This window comes from Rhea pennata, chromosome 2, assembly GCF_028389875.1.
Source record: "Rhea pennata isolate bPtePen1 chromosome 2, bPtePen1.pri, whole genome shotgun sequence".
Taxonomy (NCBI): domain Eukaryota; kingdom Metazoa; phylum Chordata; class Aves; order Rheiformes; family Rheidae; genus Rhea; species Rhea pennata.
The window spans coordinates 46939394-46954020 of NC_084664.1; the positions used below are offsets into that span (position 1 = coordinate 46939394).

General features: G+C 40.6%; 1 protein-coding gene across 1 annotated transcript in view; it reads right to left on the reverse strand.

The window, feature by feature from the left end:
- Positions 1–13930, reverse strand: part of ZNRF2 (zinc and ring finger 2) — a 53837-nt gene extending 39907 nt beyond the window's left edge. Inside the window, exon 1 of the mRNA XM_062567860.1 lies at positions 13480–13930. Within this exon, the coding sequence (XP_062423844.1) occupies positions 13480–13930 (451 nt within the window). The remainder of the gene's footprint in view (positions 1–13479) is intronic.
- Between the last annotated feature and the right edge of the window lie 697 nt (positions 13931–14627).

The following is a 14627-nucleotide window of genomic DNA, read 5'->3' on the forward strand; positions in this document are numbered from 1 at the left end:
GATTTAGTTTTTGAGGTCTAATATTTTAACCATCTCATTTAAAAAGCTGGCGTCACACAGTGTCAAAGAAAACTGAGCAGATCATGTGATGCAGAAAGATCCTATATAACTTGCTTTTTCTCTTTGTCCTTCCACTTTCTAGGATAAACCAGGCAGAAAAGTCCAATTGAAAGCATAAGATTAACAAAACTGTGGCAGAAAATAACTCACTCCAGAAAATCTTTAAAATACACAAAGAATTAATTAAAAAAAAAAAAAAAAGAGATAAAACTTGGAACAAGAAAGCTAGCATGCCACTATTTTGGAAAGCTATGACAAGGGAATCTATGAATTGGAGACAGAACAAGTAGAAGCAGCCTTTCAGGGAAAGTCCATCCAGTCTACTCTCAGAACTGTCAATGCTGCTTTCTGTACCACACAGAACTGGGGGAAATCAGTCCATTGAAAATTCTTAGTATTTTAAACAACATTCAGAAGTCAAATAAGAATTCTGGGGGAAGAATAGAACATCTTATTCTTAAAGGGCATTTTATTTTTCCTCCAAGCTAACAAATCCAGCGCATCTCCGGCAGCAGCAGTTGGAAGGGCGAGAGACGCCTGCAATAGGCACTTGACTTGAGCTGTCCAGAGCCCGGGTGCTGAATGGGTCTCAGACCTGGGGGGTTACCGGAAGCTTTTTTTTTTTTTTTGGGGGGGGGGGGGAGTTTAACACGTGTGTTAAATGCTGAACAATTTATCTGACAAAGTGAGATTCATTATTAGGCTTTTGTTAATCCTGTTATTAAGTGCAGTTATCCACATACCACAATGATGAGACAAATAGAGATACTAATACATGGTGTAAGTGCTCTGCAGCCTGGCCACAACGAAGTCCTTGTAACGGTTTTTTCTCTCAGTTCCTAGACAGGACTCATGGCTTAAAGATGCAGAGGTAGTACTTTTCTTTCATTTTACAAAAAGGACAATGAGGTATACGCAACTAAAGTCGTTGAGAATCACCTCCATTTGTACTGCACTAGTGCCAGTTTGCATACACACAATCACAATTTTAACTTTTGTCTGTGCTGTGGAAAGTTTTTTGACAGTCCAGCCAGGTGCTCTGAGTTATAAAGAATAATCATGGCTGGCTTCTTTGTTTATACAGGAAGAAGCAGTTTCAAGTTTACTAACACAAATAGTAATGCCAGACAACTCTCCAAGTAAGTCTATTTTAACAAATTCTGTTATCAATCTATCCTCTTGACTCTGGCTAGGCAGACAGCCACTGACAGAAACAGCAACCATGACATGTATTTTAAGACAATTACTTCATTGTTAAATGTTGTCTGCCTCATTGCCACCCTGGTACTTCTTTGTCAGACACACTTAGTAAACAAGTGGATTTGAAAACTGAGATACTAAATCCTAACACAGCAATAAATGCCTTTTCAGTTGTATTTTAAGGCTATATAAATGATTGAAATTCTATTTATTCCAATAGCTAGAAAGAGTCAAGTACAATCAAAAGGAAAACCAGAGACCTTGATACTTGCAATGAAGTTAATACAATGCATCATTTGCAAATTTATGAACTCAAAATTAGGAATCAGTTTTGAAACAGTGAAAGTAATTTGCTTATTAGGAAAAGTCTTCCAATAGTAAAGTTAGTTGCCTAATAAAATACCCAGGGAATGAGTTATAGTTCTATTAAGAAAAAGCAGGTAAACATTATCTGTTTGTAATGGGCTAAATTTAGCTGAATCTGCCTCTCAGTACTTGGATGCAACAGTTACCTTAAGGTTCCATCCAGCCCCATGATCATCAGCAAAAAGATTTTCACCCACTCACATCACTGCTTAGACTTAAATCTACTTTTTTTCCCCAGAGTTTTACACAAAAGGGGTTGCAAGATATAGTATGTCTACTAAGCTAAAAATGAACAGGAAAATTCATTCATAATATCCAGAGCAAGTCCCAAGAAAGTAAACTTGTTTTCCAGCACAAGGTGTGAGAAGAGAGGATGCAATGTTTTAAGTATTGCATACTTGGGGAAACTGACTGTAATAGCTGGCAAAGATTATTTTCACTGTATATTTACCCCTCTACAATCAAGCACTTATAGTGATATTCCTCAGCCTTGATTAGAAGGCTCCTTTTTCTGATCTGCCACTTTTTTGCCACTGACTTTCAGGGTTAGGAAGGCACCACTACAATTTGTTTAGGAGTTTCTACCAAGGACTGTAAATAGAACAATTTAAATTAAGATGTGACTCCTGCGATTACATGGAGAGCGGCTTTCCTCCAGCAAAGGAAGGAATTCTTGGCAGTTCCATATGACAATTTTTGACAAACAGGATTACACTCTTCAGGGCAGATTTGTGAAGAGAGCAGAAGTTTTGCAGGCACAAGACTCGCTGACTTGAGTAAATCCATCCTGATAGTGTTTTAGCTGTTCAGATAGCTTAAAAACATTGTACCAAGTACATTTACCATCATTGACTGAAGGAGCACAAGGCTAAATACCTCAGAGAGAAGCTGTAACAGTAAGGAAAATGCACAAAAAACAAGGTAATGACTTGATGATCTTCTCTCTCCTATTTCTAGATTGTTTAACATTTCTGAAATTCAATTACAGTTATGCAAATCCATAAGCTTACAAATCTGTAAAGCATAGAAAAAAAATGAAAGCTTTAATATATTGACATTTGAATTGAAAGTTTCAATGCTTTGGGCTATATGTACAGCACATTTACTCAGAAAGGTCTTCAAGGAAGTAAGTTTAATCAAAACAGATTGTGCACGGGAAGATCGGCTTCAAAATACTGGTCAAGCAAATAAAAAAGTTACATGTCAATTTTCAGGTTTAGGGAAACGCAAATTAGAAATACTGAAGAGAAAAAAAATCAGATAATTATTAAAAACAGATTCCTAAAAATAACGAATTCCATCAAAAATGACCTCTCTTCTCTTTGATACATAACCAGTTACCTATTTCAGTGCACTTCTCTTCAGCTTTCCTCCTCCAACTATCCTTACAGATATAATTACTACCAGTCAAAACCGGGGGACAAAGTTACAAAATAAATTAAATCTAACAGCCAGAATCCTGTTTTTCTAGGGGAAAAAAATCATGAATTTTAAACATAGGAGTATTTTTAAGATCCAGCTAAATCAGTATTTCTGCAGATTTATTTTTGTTTCCAATAACACTTCAGTTAGTAGTTTTAGTGTTGCGAATGAGATGACTCATCCATGCAGAAAATAGCAATAGGGCAAAGAAGGGAAAGAAAAAATAAAAAATAATTAAAGGGGGAGATTCTCATATACTCAGCTTTAGAGTGCTATAAGATGACAGTTTAAGAGATCAGAAAATATTTATATCAGCACACTCACATCTGTTCATCTTGATTACCTCTAAGAGTAACGTAACAAACAACATTTCCATAGGGACTTTTCTCCCCTCCTCTTGCTTGCTTAAATTATCGGTGCACTTTTTATAGAATTTCCTTTGAGGCTAACATTTATGTTAAAAAACATAAAACATTATGTTTTTTACTCATTTTAATTCTGAATCTTCCTGTACAGCATCAGGCCAGACACACGTTCAATAAAAATGTTTGATCTGAAAAATATTTAAAGAATGCTTGCACACTACAGCTAACAATTTTACAGTTAAGAATAGGTTACTACAGGACACAGCTGTTAAGTAGCATAGAAATAGTTCAAATCCATAAGGGGACAAGGAAAAAAAAACATAAAGTGTCCTTAGAGTTACATCCTACAATTAGCATTTTGCAAAATTTATCATTCTCAAAGCATTTTACAAACTTTACAGCTAAATCAAGCAGAGACGTTTGAAAGTATTAGTCAGCCTTCCTAATGTGGGCAAATTATGTATCACTTCTGCGCACTTAACCTGCATGTTAAGGTATTAGTTGAGCAAAACAAAGTGAAAAACGGAATAACCCCCTAATTTACATCAACTCATCTAGAACAGATTATTTCAGCTTTCCCATTCTCAGCTCAGTATCTTAGAGCTGTCTCTAGAGTAAACTCTGGTAATAACCAAACCAACATGTCTGTACAGCTTTTCAGACAAGAAAAGCCAACACCACTCAAAACCATGCTACACCCTGTGGATATACCTGCCATTTCACCAGTCAACTAATGAACAGCAGAGATGGAGGGAACAACCCGTGGATAACAAACTAGGAGAACCACTTCTCTAATACACTTCAGCAAAGATTCACTTTACTTTTGTTTACTTTTGGCTACTCCTAGTTTTGCTGTTGAGTGCACATTTGTGCCAATAAAATATCAAGATAAAATACGAATTCTGTATGCCAGTATTTTCATCAATAATTTAAAGCTTACCTAAAAGTAGGTCACTGTCATCAACCCACTATTAATCTATCATACTTGCACAAAAAAAAATGCTTTAACCACCTTATTTTTTTTGTTTGTTTGTTTCCAGCAGAACTAGCCCCATCTTTGCAAGGAACATTTCCTCCACTCTCTAGTTTTATGTTGTCACTGGATTTTGGTCTTATCAAGTGTATGAAAACCAAAGTTTATTTTAGCACACGGGGTTTTGCGTGTTGTGTTTTTGTTTGTTTGGTCAACAATGTAGTCTGTATTTCCTTCAAACTGAAAACTGTTTCAGTACTGAAAGGATTTAGACACATTTTCATATCCATAGTTAGAAAGAAGCCTGGTATCATCTAATCTCTAAATGTTACCATTTGTAATATACAAATTCATGGATATGAGACATTATGAGCATATCTAAGGCTGAAACAAAGCAAACAAATAAAACTAATTGAAGAATAATATAGTTTGGTACATAAGAAGTCAAGCAATGCCACTACACTTGTCATCTAATATCTAAATGTTAGGGCAGAAAAATTAGGTATTCAAAGGGTACTTTTTTGATAGCATACAGCCATTTTACACGTGTGAATTTCATGCTATTTTCATTCTCCTACAGTTCCAGTGGATCATTTCTCTTAAACAAACAACAACCTTGTAGTTGTGTTGTGAGAGTGGACTATAGCTTTTGTTGCTTTACAGATGGAAAAGAATGTTAAAAATACGAAAGTGGCTTCACAATTATTTTTAGGTTTTTTTTGAACTGTAATTTGTTTCTAGATTCATTCAGTTTTCATAAAAGTTTTATTTTGTTATTTTAACTCAGGCAAACAATTTATGTGCATTTAGTACTATCGCCAATATAAAAATTAAACATGTACCTATACATTGATTTGACTATAATAACTATATCCTCATATAAAGCACATGGATAAGAAAAAAAAATAAAACAAAACACCCAAGAACCCAGCCTTAATCGGTCATTAAGTCTGCAAAATCAGAATACTGAAAAATTAAAAAACTATAAAAGAAAGTTGCATAGGCAACCTTATGTTCAACCACTTCACACCTAATGCTGTAATACTATCTTTGATGACAGTTCTTCCAATTCTGTTTTGAAAATGAATCACGGTTATCCAGTGCAAGAGACTGCAGGACTCCGGAGGCACTTGCTGCACATGCTTAATGTGCTTTCCAGTATCTGGAATGCAGATATGTGATTTTAAATCCATTCTTTTCAAAGGAAGCAAAATGCCTGTTCTGAGCATCTGCAGAAAGCATTTCCAGGCAAACCTCTTTTGTTGCACATGAAAACCTTTACCAGGTTCAGGAAAGCCACATCTATTGCTGTACACTATGACACGGATTTTATTTTAGCAGTATAGAAAAACTACATTTAGGTTACACTCAATACAGTTCAGCAAGAATCTCTCCTTCAGTTTTATGTCAAATTCAGTACCCTAAGACAGATGCACCTATGTTTTTATGAGGCATGTATACCTCCTACTTTCCCATTGAGCATCTGTAACTCAGTGTGGTAACGATTTAATTCCACTTAATGTAGTAACTACCTTAACCGTATTTCAATTCAAGCTATAGGAAAAACTTCTAGGAGTATTGTAAGCAAAGCACAAGATAGCCTTCATCTATGTTCAGGCAATGTGCTAGCACTAACATAAGAAAGAATGTCATTTACTATCATTAATAATGCTCCAGGTGCTAAACTAACCTCTAAAAATATCTAAAAATTCCATCTTCTTAATCTATAAAATTGTAATGAAATCACAATAAATCTGACACAGGGACTAATAACAATAATCTGACTAGGAATACTAGTGGAATAGTACTAGTTTTAAAAGCCATTTACAAGTTAAGTGCTGTTAAACAATTGCTTTATGTAAACAGTATCTCATATGTAAAAACAAATAAATTGTTACATTTTTTTTCTTGTCACTTTCTTAGGTGAATGTGTTACATGTTACTAGAAGACATGAAAGGTGCATGCCAGATGAGAACTCTGTATTTATAGCACACTAAGTCCATCAGCAAACACAATCTACTAAAAATATCAACAATGGTATGCAGCACACCCGCTCTTTGGGGACTATTCAGTCTATGGTGGTCTGATTTTTAGAGATAACAAACAAGAAAGAAGAAAACGCCCAGGCAGGTCAATCCTTAAAGAAGACTAAGGGTAACACAGTCAGATCTCATGGAGGACTTTGTACTCTGTTTGGCAGGCAGGTAAACATGCCAGGCAGTACAAGATTTGCCTGTGCGCTTCCTGCTCTCTCCACATTAATCCTACGCAATTTCCACAAAGGGAACAGAAGTGTGTGCTGAGTGAGGCTGAGAATAAGCCTCATACTTACCATGGCTTGCCCTCCCATTTTTGAAAGCATCAGGAATTCAAAGCCTGTTAAACAAGAGGCACTGGAGAGCTCTAGGGGACACCAAGCCATCCCATGAAGTCATTATGATTATTTACAGAGGAAAGACTCCCTTGGGAACTTAGGCACTGCTTTAGGAAATAGCTAACATGGACACTCGCAATAAGGGCAGACAACAAAACCCATTTCCTTTATACTTGCATAGTTACCCAAGGTAACTTGGGTTCTCATAAGTTCTAAATAAAACCTCTGAGTGCAGCAATCAAAGGTTTTTCACTCCTTTTCACAGGTTAAACATCTGCAAGAACAACCTGTGCCTTTACCACAGTAAAAGAACACTCTCTGTAGAAATTAATATAGGTCTGTTCTAAAAGAAATTAAACCATTAATGAGAAGTGGAGATATTGAAAAAACTGTTGAAAATAACATAAATTTGGTACACGCATCTGCAAATTGCTGGGAAAACCTGCTTAAAAAATTCACCACTTTGTAACACTAGTCAAAACCTAGAAGTTTCATGCAAGGCTAAGATAACAGACCAAGAACACTTACACGATGAAGTTTTCCGTAAGTAGCTGACAAGAACAGGAGAGGAGAACTTACCTAAATGGATAGGTTGGCAGTGTTTTTTTAAAAAGTAGGTTTGCATTTCTAGCAGCGACAAAAGGCTTTCTTTATAAGACAAAGAAATGACTTGGAAAGTTGTTGGAGACTAGTCTACAATTGTGTGAGAACACAAGGGGAGATACACAGTCAGGATATCAGAGCTGGATGAGGTATTCACCAGAAGTTAAAGAAAGAGGAAGGCCTTGTTTGGACTGGCAGTCTGACAGCTCAATCAGGTATTATCACTGCCTCCACAGCCAAAAGAAATATTTATGTATGCCATTATAATTAAGTTCTTTTCTTCTCTTCAGACTATAAATATTTAAGTTTCTCCAGTAAATGCAGTACTGCCTCTTTTACTATTTGACTTTCCTAACCCCTTGCTTTTATCAGGCGAGAGGAAGAGAAGGGAAAAAAGCCCTCCTAAGATTCTCTGTCACTTGCCTCAATCTCTACTCTGGTGCCACCAGCCTCTTGTCAGCCAGGAGCCCAGGCTCCTCCTTCATCTGAGGGGAACAGCATGTGGCTCCCAGGGACTGTGCTAGCACCACTGGAAGAGCCAGACAGTTCTCCTCTTTTTTCTTTTTCTTTTTTTTTTAAGCCTGTCTGTCCAAACATATTAAGACTAAGATTATTCTCCTGATTGAGCCAATGTTCTTTTCCTTTTTCCTTTCTCCCTTCCACTCCTTTGGAGTGTTTATGTCTCTGTTGCCAGTCAGACTGCCCACTATGTGCAGGAGCAACAGAAGAGCTTGCTATATACAGGAGCAGCAAGACCCTGAACACGAATCAAATTCCTCAAATTCATCTGTCAGAACAGTTCTTCTGAAACTCCTTATCAGATGATTTATCCTTGAAATGCTATCCCAGCATACTGGAGTTTTTATCTGTATTTGGGTAATGCGATGCTAATTCATTTCCAAAGCCTCCTGAATCTGCAGTGAATATTAAAGTGACTCTTCTATTTACACCTCTGTGAGTTGACTGCAAGGTGAACTACAGAGAACCTAAGGCACTCATCTATCTCCCCCTCAATGTGCAGCTGCTGCGAAGGTAGCTGTATGTGTACAGACATGTTAGTATTTCTCTCCACTTCCAAACTAATCTCCATTTTAACCTTCTTCCACAACCAGCAGAATTCAGCCAATCTCTCACTGTTATTACCAACACTCTTCCAAAGCAGAGGAGCATGGATACAGTTGTGTTGCACTGCTGCAGCCAACTGAATTTAAACAAACCAAAACCCCAAAGCACAGAGAGACTCTTAGTTCCCACTGTTCTGCATCACAGAAGACTTATGAGCAGCAACAGCAAAAGTGTCTGAAAACTACTACTGTGTTCATGACCACAAATAACTGTGTTATTGTAGCTCTAATTGTCCAACATAGGCAAGATTCATAAGGAGAAGCAAGTTTCTTTTAGACTAACTCCTCGCAACCTTTCCTCATTCTCAACAGTTAGGAACTAATTTAGAAAAGTTTGGCTTGTATTGAAGATTTATTGATGTCTTCAAGCATCAAGAAAACCTTCCAACTGACGGGAAAAGAAGGTATGCTGAGCTGTATCAAGCTGCTTGCAATGTGTTTTTCACGCACACAAATACTTAGGATATCCCAGTAGTCTCACTGCAAAGTGTACTTTCCAATCCCTTCCCAAATTAGAGGGCAAAGTTCCTTCAGCTACCAACTTTGGCTGCCAGAACAGGAAGACAACTGAATCTGAAGTCTTGAGGACTGTCACACTCTCCATTCCATGAAGTAACAGCACTTGCATGACATTGGGAGAAGGGCAGGAAGTGACCAAAAGATCCCCACAAACACAAAAAAGAAAAGTGGGAGAAAGATCAAGAGACTCTCAAGAGCATATTCAAATGGACCACAGAACTGAACAGGACAGGAAAGTAAAACAAAACGTGACATTCTGTGCAGCAGTGACAGATCCCTAAAAAATTACCTTCCTGAGACTTCACAGCATTCTTCTAATGACATTTGCTTCCTTCAATCCAACAAATAATTCAAATTATAACCTGAGTCTTTCAAGAACTTTTCTCTGTAGAATGCAGAATTCATTCAGCACTTCTACCAGCTATTCTTACAAACAAATGCTACTATGAAATACCTGTAAAGCTTCTATCCATTCAGTGTTACACACGTTCAGTGGCTAGCAATAAATCCTGCATTGTAAGGAACTTTTGCAGAAAAAAAGCAGCCAGACAAATTCTCTCATTATGCAGCTTCAGAAGAATGTAATGAACTTCTTTCTCCTGGAAAAGTTGCATGGAAGCAATTTAATCTCTGAGTTATTACTCCAAGACTTGAAAGTAGGCCTGAAACCTGTCAATAGTCATAGCTGAAAACACTACATATTTAAAGCCTGTCAATACAGACAGTAAATAAAATGTTACATGGCTGTATATAGCACAATCTCAGATTCTGTATAGTATTTATAAATTCTCTGCTAAATCAACCTGATTAAAGAAGTAGGAAAAAAAAGGTAACATTTTCTGTTATCTATAGTTTGATTGTCACATAAATTTTCCTCTAAGACATTTAAAGACAAAACTGTTTTTATGGACATTATTATGGAATAAACCCTGCTTACAACAACATTCTCATGAAGAGATTTCAATCTGAACACTAGTAAGGTATTTCTACTAGGTGCTTTCACCTAGAATTTTCCCAGTGGCGACCACAAGTTCAGCTCCTGAAATAGAATCACAAGCATAAAGTGGGTTCTAAGTGACCGTCAACATCTTAAGCGACAGATGTAACACGCCAGCAGGTATCCAAAGCAGAGAAAATTCTGAAAGACTGTTCATTTTTATAGCTAAACCAGTTGTGGCAGTAAAGGAATATTACTGGCAAAAACAGATAGGCTATATGGCAACTACAGCAGCAGCTTCGCTACAACAGAATATAGGGACGGTCCATGCAAAAATACTTACTGAATAAAAAACAGTGCAAAAATGAAACTGTGGACCTTAAGGCCAACTCATTTTGAGGCTGTTCTTAATAGAAGGTTAATAGAATATTTATTTAGGTGAGGCAAGAGAGGGCAAACCCCATTCATTGAGGGGCAGAATTGGAAACTCCTGCCCCAAAATTCTAAGTCTTATCACCTTGATGGAAACTGGAACTCAGTGCTGTGCTGCAATAAACTGTTTGAACATTACACACACGTTTCGACTCTACTACTGGGACAGCTGCAAGATTTTTACGGAATTTGGACTTCCTTCTGCATAATGCTCCAAGCTACTCCAGGAATGCTCACAACAAAGTCAAAGAAGTATGCATTGTCCATGAATTAAATTCTCTTTCTCAGATCAGACATAAGGACACATAGCAGTATTTATTCAATTATACTTAGATCATGAAAGTGCACAAGCCTGAATTCAGACAGGACCACGCTTAAACAGGAAAGTCTATTGATGCTAAGAAGAAATACAGCAATTAACTGATCATACTTTCCAATATGTTAACGCATGGTAACGTTAATTTTCAGATGATCTAGTTTAAATGGCATATTACTAAGTACTCTCAGGATTTATATAAATGACAGAGTTAATATTTATGCATTACTTCAGTATGCAAAGCTGCTCAGTAAAAGTAATTACTGTAATTACTTTACATTACAGTAATCTAATGAATGCAACACTTGTGTGTCACTGATTGATGAAGCCAAGCAAAATATGTCTAAAAAACATATATGCTTGAAGATTCAGTTCAATGTATGAGAATTTTAAAAAAGTAATAACTTTCATAGAACTGATATACTAATTCTCAAAATTAATTTCAGTAGATTTCAACATAAAAAGAAACAATTCATTTAATTTTTAGGTTGCAAAATAAGCGACAGTACTTCAAACATGCTCATAACATGTAAGATAAATGCCAGATACCACACCTAGACAAGCTTGAGCTAGTTACCATCCAGACAGGAACAATCCTTCAAGTTATTTTTCACCATAGTGAGTGCTACTAATTCATAATCTTCAGCAGTCTACTTGTTCCAAACATCTCGTTATTATGCGGAATCAAGAAAATACAAATCATGTACGTTTGGATTCCCCCATTCAATATGATGAAGAGTTACATATCACAGAATATTTAAATAGCAAAAGAGAATAATATATCAGGTAAGGCCTTCCTCATAAATATTGCAGTATTAGGATTAAACAGCTGCTCATCTCAATAGGAAATACTAAGATTTTTAGAATAGAAAAGCAAATTAGATTCATGATCATCTTGTGACCACATAAAGAGAGTGTATTTTGCAAGCTGCTACTCATAACCCTAACATAGGAAATCCCACATTTAAGTCAGCAGATAAGAGTACTGCACCAGTAAAACCAATAAACTCTTCATCATTTCAGTCTATATTCTTTTTATCACTTTAATTTGAAAGATTATGAAAAGACAAAGTATACTATAGAACAACAACTAACACACTGATTATCACCTGACATAGTAAAGTATGATCAAGTTCAGAGTCATTCTGAAGAGATCTTACTGCAGCTGAATAAACAGTTTCCTAGATTATTGCTCCTCATCCCTGTCACTGCATCTACATTTAATCCAGTCCCCCTTCACAACAACGCAGGTTGCAACACTATGCTTACATAGGGAGATAAAAGAAAGGTCTTACCTTTGAGCAACAACTGGCTACATGCTTTAACAATTCCCTTGTGCTTAGTACAAACTGCACAATTCTGATTTGTATGGCATCCTTTCATATCTAAAAAGCACATGCACTTCTTCCCCACAAGCTACTGTGATGGCATAGCAAGTATCCTTGAATCAAAGCAGTGCTATTCAGCAGCTTGGGACTATGAACATAGCTATGTTTTCTTTCTTAAGAGCAAGTATTCCTTTAATAAGACAGGGCTTGACAGCTTTCTGTTACATTCAACCACAGCATTGGGAGGAGACAGTTTTATACCTAGGAAATAACAGATAATGCCATCTTCAGGTTAAGACACCAAGAACGTATGAGTAGCTCGTCATGTGACAGAAACCTCAAGCAGCACATGAGGGTCAGGCTAGAGTCTTGCTTTGACTAAAAACCGTACACATTACAGAAAAGAAAACTCTCATCTTTTACAAATAATATTTATGAAAGGATTAATCAGAATATAGAAACATAGTAATTTTATATTAGCCTCCCCTTCCCCAAAAGAAAGCTTCTTTGGAAGTTAGTTCATATTCTGCCAAGTTTAACACTTGTATATATTGTGTATATATATACATAAGTTTATAAGTTTAACATTTCATATTCAAATTTGGAAGAGGATGAAACCATTAAAGAGGTCACATTGCACCTTAATGTTTGTCTTAGATGAACAATGACCTTTAGAGTAGGCAGCACTGAAAACAGTCAGCAATTTATATGTAGCTTTTCAACCTTACGGTAAAGGACACCTTCAGTAAAATGCAAGTCCTACACCTGCACTCTTCATCTAAATATCACTGAAAAGACAAAACTTAATGCAACTTGCCCCACGTTTAACATGCCTCCTAAACGGCCTTTGCTTCTTGGTTAATGCAAGGTTTTACTTAACCTCTTTTTATCCTTTTGCCTCAAGAAAACGTGGCCATCTTCAAGACCACACAGTATTGTTTCTGCAGAGGCTTCTTCAGAGGCACAGCCAGCTATTCAACTATTCTCATCTCTTAGGGGAAAATAAACAAACTTACTTGCACTTCTGTTTTTCAGAATTGAGAACCCGAGGACTTACAAACAGGAACAAGCAGCAGCCACATACTAATCAGTATCTAAAGAGGGTTTTGGTCCGATTTTAAAATAAACGGCAGAGACACATGATCCAATTAAACTCTAATTATGTAAGTAGTAGCCAAGAGTATTTACACAGGCACCGATTACAGCTATTAAAAGTCTGAAGTTGGCGGCTTGAGAGGCTCGCCGCTCCCTCGCAGCCCTCCTAGACAGCACCGCTGCGGGGTTTGTTTCGTTTTTAGGCGTCGTACCCGCCCCCCCCCCGGCAAAACTCTCGTCGGGACGCAGCGCAGACACGGGCCCAAAGCCCCCGCCCGCCAAGCGCGAACCCCCCGCAAGGCGGCGATGCCCCGCCACCCTTGCCGGCCCCGCGCGGCGCCCGCCCCGCCGGGTGGCCCTTTACCTCCGAACAGGTGCGGCGAGAGGTGCGCGGGCAGCGAGCCGATCACCAGCCGGGGCCCGCCGCCGCCGCCGCCCGCCGCCCGCTCCCGGCCGCCCTCCTCCGGGGTGCTGTTGACCGAGTCCTGCGAGCCGTAGGGGCCGCTGCTGTGGGGGATGTTGAAGGCGGACTGCGCGGCCCGGGCCCCGGAGGAGGTCGCCCCCAGGAGGGACCTGCTGCGGGGTGCCGACCCCGCGGCACCCCCCGCCGCCGCCGCCGCTCCTCCTGCCGCCGCAGAGCCGCCGGGAGCGGCGTGAGACGCCGCGGCCGCCAAGTGCGCGTAGCGCCCGCCAGCGCCCGCCGAGCGCCCGCCGGTCCCGTTAGCGCCGCCGCCGCTGGAGGAAGGCAGATCCCCGCCCGAGTACGCCCGGGTGCGGCCGTTGGCGGCGGCCGGGCCGCTCTGCTTCGCGCCCATGGTCCCGCCGCCGCCTGGCGCTGCCCGGTGCCCTTCGCCGCCGCCTTGCCCGCGGCGCCTGGGGGCGGCGGCAGTCCGGCCCCGGCGGGGGCGATCCGAGGCGAGGGTCGCGCCGGGCGAGGGGAGAGGGAAACGGGTCGCTCGGTGGGTCGGTTTCGAGAGGGGAGAGCCGCCCGCCGGGATCCGGCTCAGCTCGCGGCCCCGGCGCGGCCGCTGCTCGCGGGTCTGGGGCGCCACCATGAGCCGCTCGGGACGGTGCTGGCTCCCGCTGCGCGGCGGCTCGGCCCCGGCGCTGCTGCTGCTGCTTCTGCTGCTGCTGCTGTGACCGCCGCCGCCGCCGCCATCCTCTTCCTCCTCCGCCGCCGCGGAGCTGTGTGGGTGGCAGCGGCGGCAGCGGCGCCGCCGAGGCCGCTCGCTCGCCCGCGGCGCGCCGTGCCTGTGCGGGAGGCGGGAGGGGGCGGTCACCGCGGCGCAGCCGCTCCTCTACCGTGTCGCCATAATGGGGGCGGCACCAGCGCACGGCACGGGGAGCGGTTACGGCCGCCGCGACCGCTGCCGCCGCCGCCGCTCCTCCTCCCTCCCGGCGAGCTACCGGCGCCGAAACGCGGGCCGGCGCTGCCCCTCGTCCCGCCGCGGGGCGGAGAGCTGCGCCACCACCCCCCTCGCAGAGCGGGAGAGGTGAGGCCGCCGCCCGCCT